This window comes from Saccostrea echinata, unplaced genomic scaffold (assembly GCF_033153115.1).
Source record: "Saccostrea echinata isolate AGI-Se365-2 ecotype Australia unplaced genomic scaffold, CSIRO_AGI_Sech_v1 ptg000045l, whole genome shotgun sequence".
In the NCBI taxonomy this organism is placed as follows: domain Eukaryota; kingdom Metazoa; phylum Mollusca; class Bivalvia; order Ostreida; family Ostreidae; genus Saccostrea; species Saccostrea echinata.
Window position 1 is genome coordinate 5,481,646 of NW_026889794.1, and position 22,860 is coordinate 5,504,505.

The 22,860-nt window shown below is 34.2% G+C and overlaps 1 protein-coding gene across 1 annotated transcript in view; it reads left to right on the forward strand.

Annotated features, from left to right (window-relative positions):
• Positions 1-22,860, forward strand: part of LOC133201665 (uncharacterized) — a 276,554-nt gene that overhangs the window by 23,565 nt on the left and 230,129 nt on the right. The window contains 8 exon segments of the mRNA XM_061337452.1: positions 10,120-10,309; positions 11,124-11,332; positions 11,788-11,922; positions 12,883-13,093; positions 18,099-18,244; positions 19,339-19,515; positions 21,541-21,699; positions 22,342-22,484. Coding sequence (XP_061193436.1) covers positions 10,120-10,309; positions 11,124-11,332; positions 11,788-11,922; positions 12,883-13,093; positions 18,099-18,244; positions 19,339-19,515; positions 21,541-21,699; positions 22,342-22,484 — 1,370 coding nt within the window.

Consider the following 22,860-nt stretch of genomic DNA (forward strand, 5'->3'; position numbering starts at 1 on the left):
TATGTAGAGGTCACATTTTTAATTGTCAGGAAAATCGAAAATAAAATTAAGTACTTTTGAGTTTGTATTATTTTCTTCCTAACTTACAATATTATTGCATACAAAATACTAGGTCGGATGCATGTAACTTAACCGCCTCAATATTTCACTTGTATTGAAAATTCTATCGAGCGTCGAATGAATTTTACCCGTTAAAAAGTGTACCAAAAAAGAACCCTTCCTATGCAGTTTTCTTTGGGAATCAATTGGCTTAGATAGTCTACTCCGACATGTGTTGACAAAACTCACACAATGAGAAGCCATACATTTCAAACTTGTGACCTCTTGGTCAGTGCATGTGAAGATTACGCATGGCAATTAGTGTCTGGAAAACGAAGTATGTTTTATAAGTTATTTGACAGGTTAAGATTTGTTCTCATTTTAAATTAAATACAAACACAAACCCTTTATTTTCTTTGTTATTTTATACCGTCAGTTATATCAGATAGATTGTTTTAAAAACGTGTTGTTTAGGAAGATTAATCTTATGCATTTGTTTTATTTCATCTAATAAATTGAATTTACCCATGACACAAATTATTGGTACATGCATGTAAGTACGCGTAAATGCGATTTAATTTGTTTAAGCGGAAGAGCGCCCAAAATAAATACACTTCGAACTCTGGAATTTCCCTATTTTACTGTTTAAATCATAGGTCCGCTCAGCTGACGAGTTGTTTTAATAACGGTAATAAATTATATTCAAGTCCTGGCCAGCGATCGTTACGGTTGGTGACATTGCAATTAAACAGGTCGATACTAAGGTACTAAGATACTGATGGGTGTATATATTTTCACCTAATATGTTTTCATTGAGTGTTTTCATAAGAAGTAAATTGCTGGAGGATATCATGTTCTCCCTGATCACATCGATAGCGTGTAGAAACAGCGGTACATGAACACACGCTTTTGTGTACAAAGCAAACGTGTAAACCAAAAGGATGGAAAAAACGACGAAATAAAAACATTTCTCTATTAACTGAAATTATTGTCTTTAGACAGATAAAAATAAATGATTATCCGCCTGAGAACATGTGAAAATTATACCCAAATACAATGTAACGAAGGATTTTGGGTTTAATCCCGAGTACACAATTATAGCAATGATGTGTACATGTACATGCAGAATACCTCTTTTTTATCCTTCGTCCATGTGTTCCTCCTTAACGGAAAAAAATTATCAGTAAATTATATTATACCGAACGAGATTGAAAAATGCCGAACTTTATTTCTTAAAATTAAAAGTAATTATCCGACTTTTCTCATATCACTGTAAAAATGCCGTAAAAACTAAAACCGTCTGGTTTGACTTTGTCAACGCGTTTTAGATCGGGTTTGAGATTTTTATTAAATGTCTGGAGTATTTCGCTTATTCTGCAAGTCCGTATAATGAAAGAAAACACTGACAGATTTAGAGGAGGTTCAGGGGGCCTGCCCCCACTGGTGGATTTAAGTGGGGCTTGGGGGCGCACGCCCCCCCCTAAAATTTTCAAAATATGACATGACTAATATTAATAATGCCATACTTTGGTTTTATAATTAATGGTCAATTAAAAAATGGTAATTTTATTTTATGACCAAGTATCAGTTTTCTTAAAAATGTGCTATTTATGTAATAATAATCAAATTGGAGACGAATTTCATTACTTACTGGAATGTAATGTATTTTGTAATATTCGAAAAGATTTTCTGTTAAAGAAATACTATGTACATCCAAATATTATAAAATTCTGTAATTTAATGACAAATACTGACCCAGCATTCTTAAGAAAATTGTGTATATTTATCATCAAAATTTTTGATACTGTCTGTCCTCCTGTAATCTCTGCTCGTCCATAATTATTGTAAATATGTATATATGTACCTCTTGTACCATTCATATGGTTTTTGAGAGAATAAATGAATGAATGAATAAAAATCAAGTCTGAAAACCTTGCATTCCCTAGGCTATGAATATTATCTCATAATTATTCAAAGCGGAAAACGTCTCCCGATTTCGTTTGAAGGGTAGACAGCACTTGTCAATTTCCTATGATGATGCAAAGAAAAATACTGCAATATTTAAACGCTGGTCGAAGGTAAATAGCATTCGGCAAACCTCGGTTGATTCCGTCACCATCATCCAGATGAGGTACGAATCGGCCGAGGTGTGCCGAGTGAGGTAAATAAATGAATTTAAAATCAGAAGGTCTACGTTACAAACCTATCCACTGATTGATGTATTTATTTATCAAATGGTGTAACTATGCAGTAATTTACTTACATAGATACAAGACTTTTTTTTAACTTCAGGATATAGGTTAGGATGGTCACAGACAAGTGTAACTTCGACCACCTGGTTAATTTCGACTGTTCATAAATACCTTAAAATAATTTGTTTATAACCCATTATAGTGTACACACATCTATTTTATGCAGAAAGAAAATGCATTTTTCATATACAAATCAATGTTGATAATAATAGGCGAAATTTATTTCTTTACTGGAAAATTACATCCAAGAAGAAACTTTATCGCCCGAAAAATTACGGACGAGTATTTTTAAACCATTGTGGGGAATTATCAGTTTATCACCTCTAAAAATATCTTGTATATACAGAAAGACACAGTGGATATTCCTGGCGTGAAATTTATCAACTATGTTTAAATTTGCAACTTAAATTCATACCTTTTAAATTTGTAGTATTTAGTTTTTACAAATAAAATGCAAATCAGCTGAACAGAAATCGGCCGAAGTTACCCTTTGCATGAATACGGCGTCAGCAGGTAACTCAGTTCGACCAATGAAAATGACGCAATGCTATTTGTTACCAGAAAAAAAAGTATTAGGATAATATTATGTACAGGAATACTCCGTAGAAACTAGTTCTATAACCGTGAAAAAATTAATCATCTGTTTTGTTTACATGCGGTTTAGATGCCTGCGCATATATATATTTGTAGCATGCCTTGATAAATCGGTAAATTAGTCTCTAGGCACCTGGTGCACTTAATGTCTTCAAATTAGGTACATTTTGAAAATTGCTTTTTTTTTCTTTTTGTCAGCATTTTTTCACAATCTTTTATGTTTTACAACAGAATATGTATTTTTTTTAAATTAGAGATGACGCGAATAATTTCATTTATATTTGCACATCGATCGAAAATACCCCGTGTGCAGTTGAAGTTACCCAACACACATATCTTGTAAATCGAACACATTTATTTTATATCATGACGAATAATACATATAACACAATGTAAACTGAACAATAAAAGGTATTCCGAAGGAAAAATAATCCAGTAAATGTTGAGCGTAATACATGTAATAGGCAGTGACATACTTGAACAAATCTAAATATAAAAAAATAATCGGTCGAAATTACACCACCCTACCCTACAGTGTATCTGTCATATATGTATAATACTTATAAAAACAAACGTTGCAATATTTAATTTTTCAATATTCAGATATTCTTTGTGTATCATTGTGCTTCGTTTATTTCATACTGCTATAAAGGGAACTGCACGTTACAGCGTGTTTGTTTATATTGTTTCGTTGGCTGCGGTGGAGATACATGTGTAGGTCAGTGAATGGAATTTTAAAAAAAAAAAAAAACACTCTTTGGAATAACATTAGAGTTACATACAAATATCAGATTGACTAGCATCCTTGCTGAAATAATAATGATTCAGAACGACTTGTGACATACACGAAGTTCGGAGATTCACGAAGTTCCGAGATACACAAAGTTTCTGCTTTCTCAAGAGTAGATTTGAAATAAAAATTATCAAATGATTAATAAATTTGTACATTATTCTTAAGCAGACGTGAAATTCCTACAAAGACTTTAGAGTATTGTAAGTTACAAACTTAATTCATATCTTATAGGCTTTTGTGTAAAGGAAGTAATCAATACAACTATTTTTGTGTCTGGTTTTACTGACTCTTAAAATTCACGAAAACCCAGGAGCTTCCGGGGGCTTCGCCCTGGACCCACTGGGGGCCTTTAGGCGGCCCCCAGACCTCCTGCCTGAACGAAGTTATCCACGCCCCCCCATCACAAATCCTATATCCGCCCATGGCCCCCTTTTGTATCCAAAATATACACAACATTTAATAAATCAATTTATAATGTGGCTTTGGGCCCCTACCCCGACACAAAATTGGTCGGGCCCCCTTTTCAAGATTCCTGTTTCCGCCACTGAAAAAGAATGTGTTGTTCTCTTGGATGTCGATCGATATCTGAATTATGTTTTATTTAAACACATAGTCTAATATATCATGGGCGCCAATAATAGGACGATTATTTGTTTTTTAAAATAAAGTGGTTCTTACAGATGTTAAAAAAACCTTATAAACGGCTAAATAATTATTTAATTCATCTACAACAAATGTTAGTTTAGTTCTTTGCTTTCATAATCTAACTTTTTATAAATTAACACGAAAGTCGTGCGATCGTATACAAATACTCAGAAGCAATCTTTCATATTTAATGAACGTATAGGTGAATAAATTTCCTCTCATCACTATACGTAAACCCCCATCCTCGAAATAAATAGAATGTTTTCCTTCGCAGTCGGTTGGTTTTACCAGGTACATGTCAGTACAAGTGAGGATGGAGCTTTATAGAAGCAGGTGATGAATTCCGAGAGAAAGGCACTGCCTATTTTATATACATGTACATTCTTAGGGACCTGGTTTTCTGAACTCATCTCACTGTTATTCAAAGACCTAGCTAGAAATTCTCTCTCTCTCTCTCTCTCTCTCTCTTTGAAATGCAGGCCCGTCGATTGTAAAAAAAAAAAAAGAAGACAAAATAATTTCAATTTTTAATAAGTATCTCATCTCCCAAGCCAAAGACCCAAGTTTACAAGCTTTTGCTGTTCATAATTCTTCATCTTTGTTTGCTATATTGGTGTATATAAGCATAATCGTCGTTGTTGTTCTAAAGCTACTCGTAAAGGATCACTTCTATATAAATAGGGATCTGACCTATAGGGCCGGGCTTGGTTTTTTTCTCTACAAAAAGCTTGTCGATTTCCGTTCCGATTAATGACATTAGGCTGAATACATGTAACAATTTGTTTTTCATAAATCTTTATTTCAGTGAGTAGAGGTAGGAGGAACATTGATATTCTGAGTTTGTTATCTCCAAATGTAACAATTGAACGATATTTTTCTTTACTTCTCATTGTACATAATGGTAATGTCTACTGTCTCTGGAACTCTGTTTTTTATGTCTAGGCTATTTATTTTACAACACATTTCCGTTGGATATAATAAAAACATGCAATTAATGTGTGCAAATCATATGGGCCTAAATGAAATCCAAGGGAGTACAGTTACTGATATGTGTAGCCCTACTGTTTCAAAACTTAAGATCTTAAAACATTGACTGAAAACAATAGTACATGTATGTTATTCTAAATATATTAAGCTCAAATAATTCAAGCAATACGTAACATTCATGTACTACATGTAACACAGACAAGCACTAGTAGCACAGACAGAATAAAAGCAATGTGATTAAATTCTAAGGAATATAGATACAATTGAAATTCATCGCAGCTCAATGCTGCCGAGAATACCTGTATCGAGTAACACAGAGTGAGTTATTCTTGTCCTCGGGGAAAGTGTGCTACACTGAGACTTGTTCCGCCTGAGTGACAACTGTATATTGGATTGTTACGATTTGATCTCTCTCTAGTGTTTCTTATATCAAAAAATGGGAATGCATAAAGGATAGATAATTGAAGAAACATACACAAGCCTATAAAAAAATTAAAATAGTCTTTGAAAAGGCAAAAATTTAAAACTATAAAAGTGTGGCAACAGGTGGATTCGAACCCCCGACTTTAAAAATAAAGTACCCACGATATAAAAGTCAGCGCAGCGCATATATCAAATGAGCTATTGTGACTACAAGATTGAACGGTATAAATTTGAAGCAGATTGTCAAAATCAAGTTTACTTATTTTTTGTAGGTTTTTTGTGAATTTCGACCCTAGGGCAGGGGTACCCCTAAAAAAATCCTATCTTAAATTATTCCTTACATCCCAACCTATCAAAATATCACAATTTTATTTAGGGGCAGGCCTGCCCTGAAGGACTTCTAGGCCAAAATTTATGCAAAAATCAACGCTTTAACGGACAAAATGGTGTTTCGGCCAACTTTAGAGGTTTATTCTGAAGTTGTAAATAATAAATTTTAGTTGTAAAATTCAAATTTGAAAAATTTAGACATATATACGGTAGAAAACAACAAATAAAGATTGATTTTTAAATGTCACTTTTTCCGGGAAATTGTTCTCTCCTATAGGTCAATTCTTTTGTAATAGTGAATACATCCAAATTTTTCTCATTTTTATCTTATCAAGAACCACTGGACCATAACAACGAAAATTAACACAGAATATTTTTGGTAAAGTTTTGTTCAAATGAAGGGTCACATCCTCTTTTAACGGATACATGTAGAAAAAATTAGATGGGGTGCAGGCGCAGATCAAGGAATTTTTTTCCACGGAGGGGAGGGGGGAGGGGAGGGGATCCCAATAAAAAAATATTTCAACCCAGAAATTTCTTGACGAGCCAAAAAAAAAAAAAAACTCCCAAACGTGAAAAACCAATTTCGTGTGTGTGTTTGTGTGTGTGTATGGGGGAGGGGGGGGGGGGGTCGTTGACTTTTAAAGCTTCATACCTAAGACTTTTCATACCATTTTAACACAGATCCGCGTTTTCGAGGAAGGGTCCGTGTTTTCTAAGGGGGGGGGGGGGGCATGGTCAGTTTTACTTGTTGAGCTGAAAGCTCAAGTGAGCTTTTCTGATCACCCGTTGTCCGTCGTCCGTCCGTCTGTCTGTCCGTCCGTCCGTCTGTAAACTTTTCACATTTTCAACTTCTTCTCAAGAACCACTGGGCCAATTTTAACCAAACTTGGTACAAAGTATCCTTGGGGGAAGGGGAGTTTAAATTTTTAAAATAAAGGATCAAGTCCCCTTACAAGGGGAGATAATCAAGAAAAGACAAAAATAGGGTGGGGTCATTAAAAAATCTTCTTCTCAAGAACCACTGGGCCAAAAAAGCTGAAACTTACGTGGAAGCATCCTGGGATAGTGAAAATTCTAAATTGTTAAAGTCATGACCCCCAGGGGTAGGGCGGGGCCACAATAGGGAATCCAATTTTTACATTGAAATATATAGGAAAAATCTTTAAAAATCTTCTTCTCTAGAACCACTGAGCCAGAAAAGCTGAAACTTATGTGGAAGCATCCTGGGGTAGTGTAGATTCTAAATTGTTCAAATCATGACCCCTGGGGGTAGGGCGAGGCCACAATAGAGAATACAAGTTTTACATTGAAATATATACTATTTAGGAAAAATCTTTAAAAATCTTCTTCTCAAGAACCACTGAGCCAGAAAAGCTGAAACTTATGTGGAAGCATCCTGGGGTAGTGTAGATTCTAAATTGTTCAAATCATAACCCCCGGGGTAGGGCGTGGCCACAATAGGAAATACAAGTTTTACATTGAAATATATAGGAAAAATCTTTAAAAATCTTCTTCTCAAGAACCACTGAGCCAGAAAAGCTGAAACTTATGTGGAAGCATCCTGGGGTAGTGTAGATTCTAAATTGTTCAAATCATGACCTCCAGGGACAGGGCTGGGCCACAATTGGAAATACAAGTTTTACATTGAAATATATAGGAAAAATCTTTAAAAATCTTCTTCTCAAGAACCACTGAGCCAGAAAAGCTGAAACTTATGTGGAAGCATCCTGGGGTAGTGTAGATTCTAAATTGTTCAAATCATGACCCCCGGGGGTAGGGCGTGGCCACAATAGGAAATACAAGTTTTACATTGAAATATATAGGAAAAATCTTTTAAAATCTTCTTCTCAAGAACCACTGGACCAGAAAAGCTGAAACTTATGTGGAAGCATCCTGGGGTAGTGTAGATTCTAAATTGTTCAAATCATGACCCCCGGGGGTAAGGCGAGGCCACAATAGGGAATACAAGTTTTACATTGAAATATATAGGAAAAATCTTTTAAAATCTTCTTCTCAAGAACCACTGGACCAGAAAAACTGAAACTTATGTGGAAGCATCCTGGGGTAGTGTAGATTCTAAATTGTTCAAATCATGGCCCCTGGGGGTAGGGTGGGGCCACAATAGGTATTACAAGGGGGGAAGTCTGGTAATGAACAGCATGGCCAAAGTTACTCAGGTGAGCGATGTGGCCCATGGGCCTCTTGTTTAGTATATACATTTAACTGCCCCCAACCCCTTCTAGATCTGCGCATGGGGAAAATAGTATTCTCAAGAATCCCTGGACTAGAATGAGAAAATTTCCAACATAGCATACATTCATTTTTTTTTTATCAAATATTGATTCCAGGGAGAAGGTTTGGGCCGGAAAGAGTGTTCATAATTTAACAAAGGAATTTATATATCCCCCCAAACGAAGTGTGTGGGTTTGGGGTGGGGGTGTTTTGAGTCTTTTGGAATCACACTGTCCGTCTGCCTAGCAGTCCGTCTGTATGTGATAGTTCGCCAAGGATATTATAACTTTGTTTTGAAGAAACTGGAAGGTCATACTTGGTACAAAGATTACTAATGATCCGAAGGTGTGTCATGGTTTTGATCCAACATCATTCCAGCAAGTTCAAGGTCATTGGAAAAAAATAGCAAGTATCATACTTGATACAGAAATTGCTTATTACAAAATTAAAGGGTTTGACACGACTTTCATCCAAGGTCATTCCTGTAAGTTCAAGGTCACTGAGAGAAAACTGTAAGATTACTGTATGTGTTATAGCTTTTGAAGCTCATACTTGGATCAAAGATTGCTTATGATCCACCGGTTTGAGATAACATAGTACTAGACTGGCAGAAGAAGTGGCAAAATTCGTGCCTGGATTATAAATTTATAAGGGGTGGGAGGAACACAGGAAACTTTTTCTCAGATTGCTTGAGTTGGGTTTTCCTGACCTTGAACAAAGGTTTTTTCGGCAAGTTCAAGGTCACTGGCAGATAAATATTATTTTTTTCCACATGCTATAACTTTGTTATATAAAATCACTGGAAGCTTTTACTTGATTCAGAGATTGCTTATGATCCAAGAATGTGTTTTGACCTTGATCCAAGATCTTTCTGGCAAGTTCAAGGTCACTGACAGAAAAGTGCAATATTCTTTTTCAGGTATATCTTTGTCATTGGGTATCACTGGAAGCTCATAATTTGTTCAAAGGTTGTTTTTGACCTTAACATAGGTCATTTAGGCAAGTTCAAGGTCACTGATATAATAAGTGTAAAATTCAAAAAGGTCTAGTCGCCCAAGTGGTGCAGTGGTAAGAGTGTCTGCTCTAGAGTCGTGGATTATGGAGTTGATCCTTACGTCGCAGGTTCGAATCCCACTGTGGGACGCAGAGACTGATCCTTCGGATGAGACCGTACAAACTGAGGTCCCGTCTGGCAGTAGGTGCTGGCACAAAAAAGATCCCTCACTGCTAAATGGCAATGTGTGCCGAGTATAGGTCAAAATTTGCAGATCTCCATCGGCAAATGTTGGCGTCTCCATATGATTGAAAAATTCTCGAAAGGGACGTTAAACAACATACAAACAAATAAACAAAAAGGTCTATACTTTTGTAATAGAAAAAATTGCATGCATTTGCATTTCACTGAAAAGATGATAAATATATCATCCAGAGTGTGTAATGGCCTTGACTTAAATTCGAGGTCACTTAGAATATGATGTTTTGGATGAATAGTCTGAAAGAATACGTGACTGTGATTTTTTTTTTTTATGTCGGTGACATAAAGATGGTGTTTGCTCTTAACCAGCTGCAGAATGTGTCATGGCTTGACGCAAAGTTATTTGGACAAGTTCAAGTTCACTGACAGGGGAATTTTACATTCCTTTACTGTCTTTCTACTGTTGAAACATTGAAAGTTGATGCCCCTTACAGGATTGTTTATAACCTTAAAATGTTGCATGACCTTGACTCAAGGTCGCTCTGTCCTGTCCGGAGCTCCGACGGAAGACCTATTCGTTGCATTGCAACGAGCTAGGCTCTAGTTTTATATATCTTTATTAACAGGATTTACTCACTGTGATAGAAGATGCTGTTTTCCATAAAGAAAGATTTCCCTCTGAATTTTATGCGAAGGACACATACAGTCGCTGCTTGTTAGCATTGGGGTCAGTGAGTCACAAATTAATGAAAAAGGGACAATTGACAAGAGCCAGTGGAATAATGAATAGGGTTCACTCTCTGCTTGGATTACATGGTAATATATTAAATGCATAAACTTTTCATACATATTTCTGCAGATAGTTTTTGTCATTCATTTGTAGAGACTTTCATTTTCATTTCATTCATCTAAATTGAGGCTCAGGCCAAGCTTTTCTGTTATCTGTTGATTTTTACCTGTCTATTTTCTGTTTCACATTTTTGACCTCTTTCCAGAATTACTCAGCAAGTTTTAACCAAACTTGACACAAGGTGCCTAGTTTAGAGGGAGTTTGGTCTTATTATTGGCCATGTGCCTTTCAAAGTTAGTAAAAGTTTCAATTTAGGTATATAAGGAGAAATCTATTGATCAGGAAGGATAGAATTAGGTAAATTGCAAAATAAACTTCCTAATGCTGTACAAAAATGATTTTGCTTGAACAATTGGTATTTGGGTATGTATGGGACAACTGAATGGGACTTAAAGTGTTTTTATATTATTATGTTATTAGTTTTCTTTTATGTATTAATTTCTGTTTTACTTTGTAGAAAATTGATAATATTTAGGGACTACATGTATAAACTTCCCCTTGGGGGCTCTTTTTTTCCCTTTCTTGTGTCATCACAGAGCTTTAAAAAAAATTAGAAACAGGTGGTACTTTTACAAAAATAGGAGGCACCTTGTGGAAGCAATTTTAATTAAATATGGTATCAAATTTTTCTCCATAAAATATTTTGACTGGTACAATTATGACTTCAGGCGGGTAAAAGTACTGGGTACTGGCAGATTTTGAAAGGCCCGCATCATGATTTTCTTATTTTGACAATGATACTTTGGAATTGTTATTAAGGTGATTGTATTATTTTTTCAGACCCATGGGAATATAGGAGAAAAAGAGCTGTAATGACTATGAAGGAGATGGAGGACTATGACCAACATAAAGTGATCCTACTGGAGACCCTAGGGAATGCCAGGCTGGATGAGTCCTATGACTACATTCTGTCTCACATCAACAGCACAAACTCACCATGGATAAAGAGGGCTGGATGTCATGCTCTCCGCAAATACCACCATGAACATGTATGCTTATTTAGCAAACAAGTTTTACCAGAATATTTGCAGATTTTTGATTGATTACATGTACATGGATGTGCTCTCTGAGTTTTAAAAAATGTATTTTTTTGGCTGCACTTTCAATATCTTATGATTTGATAAGGTGATGTTTCGTATCTGCTATAACTCTTAATGAGAATTTATGGGAAAAAACACTAAAATGAAATTTTTAAATCAGATAAGTGGGAAGCTGATTCCATCAACTGAATTGTCCAAATTTGACAATAAATTATGCAATAATTTTTTTTATTTATTAAATTTTTTCTTGCAACATGGAATTTTTACAGAATGCATGTTTTTCTGTAAAATTAATGTTTGGTTCTTCCGTTGATTGTATTTACAGTGCAGTTGTGAAAATTGTTATATCTTCAATGTCATCATTGAGTAGGTCTAAATCTTATTGCATGTATCATGTTTTGTAGGCTGCAGAATCTCTGCTATATGCAGCTCTGTATGAAGAGGATCAGTCAGTCAGATATGAGGCATCTCTTCTCTATATGGCTCATCCCAGAGGAAAAATGATTGCTCCTATGAATGCTAGGTTTGTATATACTTGAGCTACAATTCTCTTCTCACAAACCATCACATGAGTTAGCTACATGACTGTATGAATTTTTAGTTCTCCTGGTAGAAAACATCTGAATTTCATATTTGTTGCATACTTGTCAGCAATTTTCTAAATGCTACTCCTTCCATAGATTTGATCCAATTTTGATATGTATATATTTTTTTTTAATCAAAAGTAGATTTCTTCAAGATACTTTATTTCAGTCATCAGTATTTGATTTCATTGAAAGGTGTTGCCATGGTAAAAGTAGAATTTTCTTAAAATATTCTTTTAAAATGCTACTCCTGATGTGGTTTCATTTAAAATATGGTACATTATTCCATTTATCTGTTCAAGATTTTGATTAATGATGTTTCCATGGCTTCAAGAAATATAAAAATTTTGTGAAATTCTTTCAAAATATTACTTATCTACAATATTAGTTGATTTCAATAAAATTGGTACACAAGTAGACTTCACCAAGATACATAGTTCTATATATCAGTTTTAGATTTTGATGATCCTATTGCTATGGTTATTAAAAATAGAGTAATGTGTGAAATTCTTTAAAAAGCAGGAGGTCTCAGGTATACCTCCTACAGATTATAACCCTTAGATGGGTGACTGCTTCCCATTACACCTTAATGATAATTGATGTTGAATAATATTCTTCTGGTGTAGATTGAATCAGGAATCAATAGCAGTCCATAAAAAGTTTGCTTTTGTTTTTGACTTAAGTGGTGAGTGTGGTGTAAGAAACAGGCCTCTTAGAAGTGTGCTCTTTTGCGAGGAGATGCTCTACTTTATGGTTCCCTTGTTAAAAATGCTATTTTTTCAACAGTTTTGCTTTTGTTTCTGTTTTTTATTGTATCAATAAGATTTGGTACAAGTTAGAAAACACCAAGTTCCATAAGTAGCCTTTCTACTGGGTTTTGTGCTGCAAGATAGTCTTTCATTTTAAAGGGAAAAGACTGACAACTCATCTATAGAAGACCCTTATGATGCTGGAATAGAAGTCTTGGATTTAGCTGCTGCTCGTCATCGATCTCGCAGAAGTGTGTGGGATGGCCTTAGATTTAAATTGGAAGCACCAAGTGTGGACTGGAGAAAAATTGTTGGTACAACAGATATTGGAGCATCATTTGGAGTAGTCATGATCAATCTTTTAGATTTGGCCATTGGTAAGAATATAATTCAGTACACATGTAAAAGACATTCACTCTGGGACTTGTACATTTGTACAAAACCAATGATATTTGGGAAGATGGAACTTTTCCAGAATTGGGCGTGTTATAGTGAAAGACAAAATTTATTTAGGGGCTAACATTGACCTAAAGCTATTGAAAGTCTATGTCAACCCGCATATTCATTTATATGATCATATTTTCCCAAGAGATAGAAAAATCTGGAATATATATTATACTCCAGATACCTTTAGAAAACGACATCTTTTAATTTGGAAAAGTAGCATTTTTTTCACATTGGAAATGATGCAGAATAAACTGTAGTGTAACATGAAGGAGTTACAAATTCTGCATGTCAAAATTGTTTAAAATATCAGTGTATTTTAAAATTGTTTAAATTTGATGACAAATTTAATTTACTCACTATGAAATTTAATCATTTTAATTTGTCCGCTAAAATACAGAACTCAGGAAATTCTCCTTGGCAATTTTTTGTACAGGCAGACTTTGAATATAAGGCAATTCAAAGGGAGGCCATTCCAAATCTTCATTACAACTTGTGTTATGGATCCCACTTGGCTGTCGATGTACTTTCTTTTTCAAGACTATCCAGACATTTCTATGCCCCGCCATGAATATGGCGGGGGCATATAGTGTTTGTCATGTCTGGCTTCCGTCCTTCCGTCTGTCCTTCCGTTGCGCTTTGCGTTTAGCTCAGTTCAAAGCTCAGTTTCAAAGAAACTATCCAAGATATTTTCATGAAACTTCATATGCTGATAGGTATTGATGAGAGCTATGCAACTGCATCAACATTTTTGACCTTGACCTTTACCTTGACCTCACTTTTCTTAAATTAATGTTTAGCTCAGTTTTAAAGATACCATTCAAGATAGTGTAATCAAACTTCATATGTTGATACATACTGATGAGAGCTATTCAACTGCATCAACATTTTTGACCTTGACCTTTCCTTTGACCTTGACCTCACTTTTCTTAACTTGGTGTTTAGCCCAGTTTTAAAGAAACCATTCAAGATATTTTTATCAAACTTCATATGCTGATACATACTGATGAGAGCTATTCAACTGCATCAACATTTTTTTGACCTTGACCTTTCCTTTGACCTCACTTTTCTTAAATTAGTGTTTAGCTCAGTTTTAAAGAAACCATTCAGGATAGTATTATCAAACTTCATATGCTGATACATACTGATGAGAGCTATTGAACTGCATCAACATTTTTTGACCTTGACCTTTCCTTTGACCTTGATCTCACTTTTATCAATTTGTGTTTAACTCAGTTTTAAAGAAACCATCCATAAGGCCAAACAAAAAAATATGTGTGGTTCCGGTTACATCTCCAAAAAAATTAGGCTAGGTAGGTAGGGATTTTTTTTTTTTTCAAAATGATTTTCTTAATTTTTCTAAATAAAACCTATCACTGCTTTGCAAGTGGCATTTAGATGTGGCGTGATAATATACTAGTCAACATTGGTAGGGGACACCTACATGCTAGCTTGATTTAGATTTAACACTATCAAAAACTTGCACTATGTGTTGAAATTATGTTTTGCAAGGAGGCCGCCATCGCTGTTTACATTAAAATAAATTTCGTTTGTTTATAAATTAAACCTATTTATTGCGTGGCATAATTCATTTTTAAATGTATCATTTTTATTTTTTATTTTTACTTTTCGCTGGAATCCAACTAAGATTGCAGCGAGATGAAATATTCCATTACAGGTATATTAAACCACAAAGCAACATATCTGGTCTTTGTTCGTAAATGTATACGAATCACACGGTTTTGTTTTAAAAGGAAATGGGCTATTTCAATACCCCACTCCACTCCAAAAATACTCAATGTGCCCCAAATTAGCAAAATTCTTGATTCACTCTGAATTCCGTTCCATCCACAGTGAACTAATTGTTGAGACAATTACATGCATGTAGCATTAATATTCCTGCAAAAATAAAAATATTAAACAAGCCATCTCAATTAAACATCTAATAAAAATTAATCCTGTGTATACTATCAATAATTATCATTCCAGGCACAAAAGTAAAAGGCTGCTAAATTAAGTTTGTCAAGTAGGTCACATCTGCTGCAGTTTGGAGATCTTATTTGCGGCTTTAGAACTTTACACATGTAAGAGATACTGGAGGAACTCGATGCCTGCAGTGATAATCAGTCTTGTTCGCATGTGTACATAAACATTATAGGGTTTACATCAGTTGTCTGTATCAATCTGATTTAATGTTCTCTGTATATACCGACATGCATTTAAACGTATGTCTGATTATTAATCCCATTATTATGGGACTCATATTGTCGAAGCATGGTGTTTATGCAATTTGTTATAATCACGTGGATACCTTCAGCCTTTCCCTACAAAGTGATGAAAATTATGTATCTAAGTATTTTAGGAGCGAGTTTCCTATCTTAAAATTAGAATATATGTACTATTTTCTTATTCGCAATATCTGTAAATCTATTTTCTTACTTAAATATTTAGGCCTGCCGTTTACTGAGATTATACATTGCATTTTTAAATCTTCACACCCTGCTCAGTTTGTAGGTTAAAACTCTAATTTCAACCTTTCTCCCATTTTCACAACATCCTGCATTTAATCGAGAACACCCTCGTGGTAGCTGTTTGTCATTTGTATGTATTGATGCGCCTCTGGCGCGCTGACTATGAGGAGTTGATAAAATCAACTCCCAAAAACGATTTCTCTCAGTTTATCATTGTAATATTGTTGGGAATAAATGTAAATTTCAGTCCTCAAACACATGCATTTACAAAGCAGTTAAATGATGTGACTTCTAATTTTCAAACTATAATTGTAATAAAAAAAACCCCAATATTCCAGATTGCTGTACCAGTATTCAACCTAAAGCAAAACTTATCACAATATACAGATATACTGTACATCTTTACACCCCTACTGTCTATTGACAAAATTTACAGACTTGCACATATCCATGCAGGCATATTTTTCACGCAGCACGGTTAAGGCTGCAATAAGGAGGCGGGGCCTAATTTTTACGGGAAATGCTTACTATGACATCACACAAAAATACATGTTCTTCAAATTACCACAAAATGAAATGATACGCTATTTTAAACTGTTGCATAGCTTTCAACTACTTCAATACTTACTATTGCATGTATTTTTGTCGTTGGTTAAATCCCACACAGCAATATATAAACAATTTACTGATTGCAATTCACTTGTCAATGTGACGTCATATAGTAAAATTTGACACAGTTTGTATGCACTGAGAGGCAGATCAAGTTATATTTTATAAAATGAAAATGTGTTTTGTAAATAAATAAAATATTATTTGCAGATATATAAGAGGCCATTAACTTGGATGTGATGTCTATTTTATTATTTTTTTCATATACTTCCCATACATTCCTTACACTAGTGAAACTGCCGTACATTTGTAAGCAGATTCATTGAAGGGTAATAGAAGGGTCGTAATAAATCGATATATTGCAAGGGCATACCCTCAATGAATTATGACAAGCTTTTACACATAAACTTAAGAGGCATGAAGATATTTGAAAAGTGCTGCGAACCTGATGAAATCTTGCAAATGAATTAATTATGTCTATATTTAATGTACTTGACCAGCAAAATATTCAACATACGGTCTAACAAATGTAATTTTAGCAATTGTATAGTAGAATCTATATAGGTTCGCAGCACTTTTCACAAACTACAAAGAGTGTTGAAAATAATTATAAATTAAACTTAGATTTTTAACTTGGGTATGCCCTTGCAATATTGGAATTTATAGATGACCTCAATACTGCAGGTATATTTGCTAAAATCACGTGACTGCCACATTACGTAACAAATCTAAATAGGAAATATAGACGTCCTCTACATGTAGTTTTCAGCCACATTACATTTGTACGATAATAGTAAAGGCCTAGAAAGAATCACCCATCCTTGTAAAGAATGTATTTACTGTCTAAAAAATTCGCCGATATTTCCATTTGGCACCTTAACTGTACTGCGCAAGGAGCACCAGCACGCTTCATGACATATGCCTATGTGAGAAGTTTGTGTGATTTACACACCTAATGCTCACAAAATTTGAAAAAATTCCTTTATTGAATGTTTGTCTCAAATGTATTTAAGTAATAGATAATAATATTAAGAAGTTCACTTGGAAATGTACTTGGTTGGTTCCTGATGAAATCTACTGAAAAGCCCTTTTGGCTTCACATGATTTGATCATTTGACCAACTTAATTCATTTCCCAGTGAACCTTTTAACATTTAAATTTATTTTTTTGTTAAATAACTAGACATAGTGGCTCATGTTCAGTGTGTTTTTGTGTTATTAAAGTTGTTTTATGATTATTAATTTACATTGTATTCTCCTGTCTTCGCTTGCTCTTAATTTGTTTGTTTATGTTTGCCACAATGGGATCTTCCGCTAGAAGAGTCCATTTGTTAAATTAAAGATGGGTTCTGCCCGGAGGGCAATTCTATGATCTATCCAATCAAATTGAGGGGTTCTATCTTCTGGGTTTAGCGCCCCCTATCGGTGGTTAGCTAGCGCCACCTATTTACATCATTGTTATTGTTATCCAATCATTTTGCTTGCTCTCTTATTTTCAAATTCGGCATCTGTGCCATCCAATCAAATTACGTTAATCTCCTAATTCAACCCATGTTTTGGCCAGTTAGTGTCACTTTCATAGAAAATCCTCCGAGGCAGAATCCACGTCGTTTTATTCCATGATTTGTGTGTGTGTGTACATACGTGCATGTGCATGATGTTATGGTACTTATGTTATAATGTCTAGTGTAGCAATATTAGTTTAGATTCTACCATGATTTCTCAAGATTGTTGAAAATTACCCATGATTGCTTGGATGATACATTTATGTTTACCCTGTAGCATTGCATAAAAAATCATGGTTTTGCCCAAACTGTGTCTTATCAGCTTACAAGAGGAAATCAATATGTCTATTTCAGCTCCAACACAGGGTCATCTCAAAATAAATGTTCATGATGAAGCATATGCTCGAGTTCACATGGGAATAATTGGGTTAAACTATGATTTCTTTGTTGCAAGAGTCTGTTTTATAGGAGGCACTGAATATAACATCAATATTCTTCAGGTAAGAATAGATTTTTTTGCATATATTTCAAATGTTGTACATCCTTCAGTCTCAATTAAACTTGCTACAAAGGATGCTTGGTGACCAGGGTTACAAGCTTATACATTTAAGGGTCCATAAGTCAAGATGAAAGAAAATATATTCTTAATATTATGTGTACAATATTTAGTCAAAAGGTTAAAGTCAAGGTTGAAGTTACCATGAGTCTTTAAAATTGTGGCAAACTTGATAAAATTATGTTAAGTACTATTTGGCATTTTACCTTCAAGCTTAATAAAGAAGTGGTCAGGAGTAATTCAAAGGAAAAAAGGACAGTTTTATGTTTTAATTTAGTTGTAGACACAAATTAAAGAATATCACAGGAGTTTTTGGTCTTGTAATTTCAACAAAGATGCCTGGTGTGCAGGATAGAAGCCTGGTTGTTCTAGGGCAAATGACCAGAAGTCAAGGATAGTGACTGGTATCAAGGTCTTTTTAGGAGTAGTAAATTTTTTCTGCTGTAATGTCTTAGTGCTTGTGTGGTGTACATGTATGTATGGCAAGGAAATAATCTACATTTTTGGTATTCATCGTTGAAGTCCATCTTAGCTTGACTGATTTGTACAGACTGATACTGCAAGTTTTATCCAGATTGCCAGAACATCTGCAAGCTTTTATAAATCATTCTTCAGTTGACACATTCTTTGCTGGTCTTAATTCTAACAATTATTGCTTATGTTCTGGCCAGAATTCATTCTTATGCTAAACATAAGAATATGAAAATTGAGGACTTTAATTCTCTTAGCTAAAACCATTACCATTCTGCATTCTTTATGGCTTTCACAATGTACCTACTTTGAACACTAAATTCCATAGGGCTCTCACTCATGTGAAGGTCAACCTAATTCTTTTAAGAATGCTAAAGGTTTTACACATGTAAATGGAATAAGGGAATGACTTACTAGCAGTACCCATGGGCCTTTTTCTCTTAAACTTTTTATTTATTTCTCGTTTGAAGAATTTTTAAATCAACAGAATTTTATTGTGTTAAATATTCTTAATAACATTAGCATACGCTATAAATCAGAGATTACACACCACACTTTTTAATGCAGGGGAATGAGATGAAGAAAATGATTGACCTGGCCTTAAACTTTTCTAAAAAATTGAAGACGATAGTGAACGGCATTAAACGAGGAGTTCAGCTCTTCAAGGATATAATATCTGGAAGGATCACTATCAAAGGTCTCATTGATGATCTAGTGAAATCTATCACAGAAATTCCTCAAAAGGTATACATTACATGGCTCACTTCACATCTAAGCAATGAATTATCAGATTATAAATTCTTCATCATAGCTTTTAACATTCACTGTATTATATATAAATAATTTTTGTTGTTGCTTTTTATGCCCCCCCATAAATATGGCCGGGGCATATAGTGTTTGTCATGTCCGTCTTCCGTCCTTCTGTCTGTCTTTCCATCGCACTTTGCGTTTAGCTCTGTTCAAAGCTCAGATTCAAAGAAACTATCCAAGATATTTTTATCAAACTTCATATGCTGATAGATATTGATGAGAGCTATTCAAATGCATCAACATTTTTGACCTTGATCTTTTCTTTGACCTTGACCTCACTTTTCTTAAATTAGTGTTTAGCTCATTTTTTAATGAATCATTCAAGATATTTTTATCAAACTTCATATGCTTATACATACTGATGTAACCTTTTCAACTGCATCAACATTTTTTGACCTTGACCTTTCCTTTGACCTTAACTTCATTTATTTTAAATTAGTGTTTAGCTCAGTTTTAAATAAACCATTCAAAATATTTTTATCAAACTTAATATGCTGATACATATTTGTGAGAACTATTCAACTGCATCAAAAATGTTTGACCTTGAACTTTCCTGTGACCTTGACCTCACTTTTCTTAAATTTGCATTTTACTTAATTTTTAAGAAACCATTTCAGATATATTTATGTAAGCTTATGCACTTAAACATAATTTGGTGAGAATTTATCATCTATATGCAACTTTTTAGATTTCAATTTTAAAGAAACTATTGAAGATATTCTCATCAAATTTCAGACACAAAACCAAATTTTCATGTGGCATTACTAATATACCTGTGGGACATTCATGTCCTATGGACATATATTTAGTTTTCACATCACACAGTCTTAAAGACTAAGAAGTGATACCATACACAATCTGTTTTCACTGCTGTTTTCTTTTTGCTTCTCTCCTGGCAGAATGAGTTAAAATTAATGCTGTAATGAAATTTTTATATTTACATCATTAATATTATATAAAAAGACTATTTTTTATGTCATTGTGGTTAGCTGAAAGGAGGTCACATGATATTCATCAGTTTCTGATATTGACTCAAAAGCGCATGTGGGGAATATGATATTGCACGACTCACCATTTCTATACTGTCAATAAGCAAAAATGGCTGCACCGAAGCAATGTAGCACAACTAACTTCATAAAATTAGAGGCATGTTTTGCATTGTGATATACGTCATGACAGCCAGCCAAGTCTGTTACAGACAGCTAGAACTGTGACAGATATAATTCCTTTGGAGTGATTATAATATAACTATTATGGACTTTAGTGAATGATCAGTATGTGGTTATAAGGACACATGTCATGTGATATTCAGACCTCAGACACAGAAAATGGTAGCGATTTCGCAAGCTTGGTTGTTATCACTTTCTGTGTCTTTGGTCAGTATCACTTGGCGTGGGTCCTTATAACCACATCGACCTACACTGAATTCCACACTTGTATAATATTATATATTCGTTTCAAAATACCATGTTTAACTAGTAATACATGTATACTGTAATTAAAAAATATACACATCACAAATAAGTGCATCAAGTGCCATTGGGTTGCTACACATGTATTTAAAATTTTGACACGACTGAATAACAGGCTTATTTTCTGCAATCAATTTTTACTTCAACCTAAGTCCAAAGATGGATAACTCTGTATTCTCTGTCATTTGCTATACACATGATGCAGTACTATCAAAATCAAGCTTCTTTTGCTGTCATTTGCTATACACATGATGCAGTACTATCAAAATCAAACTTCTTCTTTTGCTCTCAAGTCTGTGAAGGTTTCTGTTTTCGTAGAAACTTAATTGTGTTTAGACATGAACTGTCTGGTGTCAACAAGAATCATCAATATCAACACCTTACAAACAAAATTTATTGAATTAAATAGCTGAATGTCTTTATTTATCACTTTAACATGTATATTAAGAGATCTATGCAATAAACAATTACATGATACTCATTGAAGGTTGCTGAGTTAGTACAGAAGTCAGAGACAGCAATGCAGCAGTTGGGAAGATATGATCCTGAAGAACTTCCACCTGAGTTCACCCCAGCCATCAATTTTGTACGCAAAGTCTCAAAACTGTTTAATGATATCCGAACAGATGTTATGGGATTTATTAATGTGAGTAGATTTATTGAAATATTGATTAGAGATTTTAAATTGTAGCTTTTTAAAATTCACTGTGACAGTTGATTTTTTGTGAAGCTGTGTCATTAAGGACTATATAGGCTAGATTTTAAGAATGAAGGTTTATTATTTTTTTTACTTTATGCCCCTCCATCATATATTTTTAGGTTTAATCGGGTTAAGCTTATTCGTAGAATTTTTTTTTACTTTTAATCAGCAAGGAACAAACTTCACAAATATTTTAGTGAACCTTAGAGTCAAATGAGACCAGAGATCCAGTTCTAGGGGAAACTTAGTTGGAATCAAAACTGTTGATACTGCGAAATCACATATTTTCGTGGGGTCAAATTTTCTAGGTTTGAAGAAAAAATATTGTTTCGGGGGATTTCATTTTGTGGTTTGGGAAGTGTTGAGTAATTATGTATATAAAATTTTAGATTTTTATGGTGGACATGAAGTCGTGGATCTCTTCAAACCTTGAAAACAACAAAACTTTAACCCCCACGAAAATAAGTGATTTCACAGTACTCAGTTGACCATCAAAGCCACTGGCCTCTTATAAACTCTTATGTGCAGTATGTTGAGAATAGTAATGATATTGCTCAATATAAAACTTGCATTTATGTCCCGTTTCAGACTGTAGAGCAGTCCATTAAAGTTATAATTCCACATCAAGGGAAGGTAATTTATGAAGCCATAAAAGACATAATTGATGGATTTTCTAAAATTTTAAAAAATCCAAAGAATGCTATCCAAACCATTGGAAAAGGGGTTGTGGGGTAAGTTGTGAAGATTTGTTAATTATTAAATTGAACTACAACTGTATGATACAGAAATATTAGGGAGGGAAACCTCGATATGTTTGTAAATTTAATACGTTGAAACAGTAATCAAGTATAGATATTAAATAAATCAAAACCTGTAATGATCAAATTACTTTTCAGTCAGTGCAATAGGCTTTCTATATTTAGTGGCTTTTCAGCAAGATCTGAATAAAAATAAGAATAGAAATGTGGATCTTAATGCAGTAAAACACAATTGTAGTAAATATGGATATAGTGAATTCATTCTTGTAACTGAGTCATGTTTTTCCAATAAATACTTCAGTATAACACATGATGATATCAGTTTTAGCTGTCTCTTGCTAAGTTCATT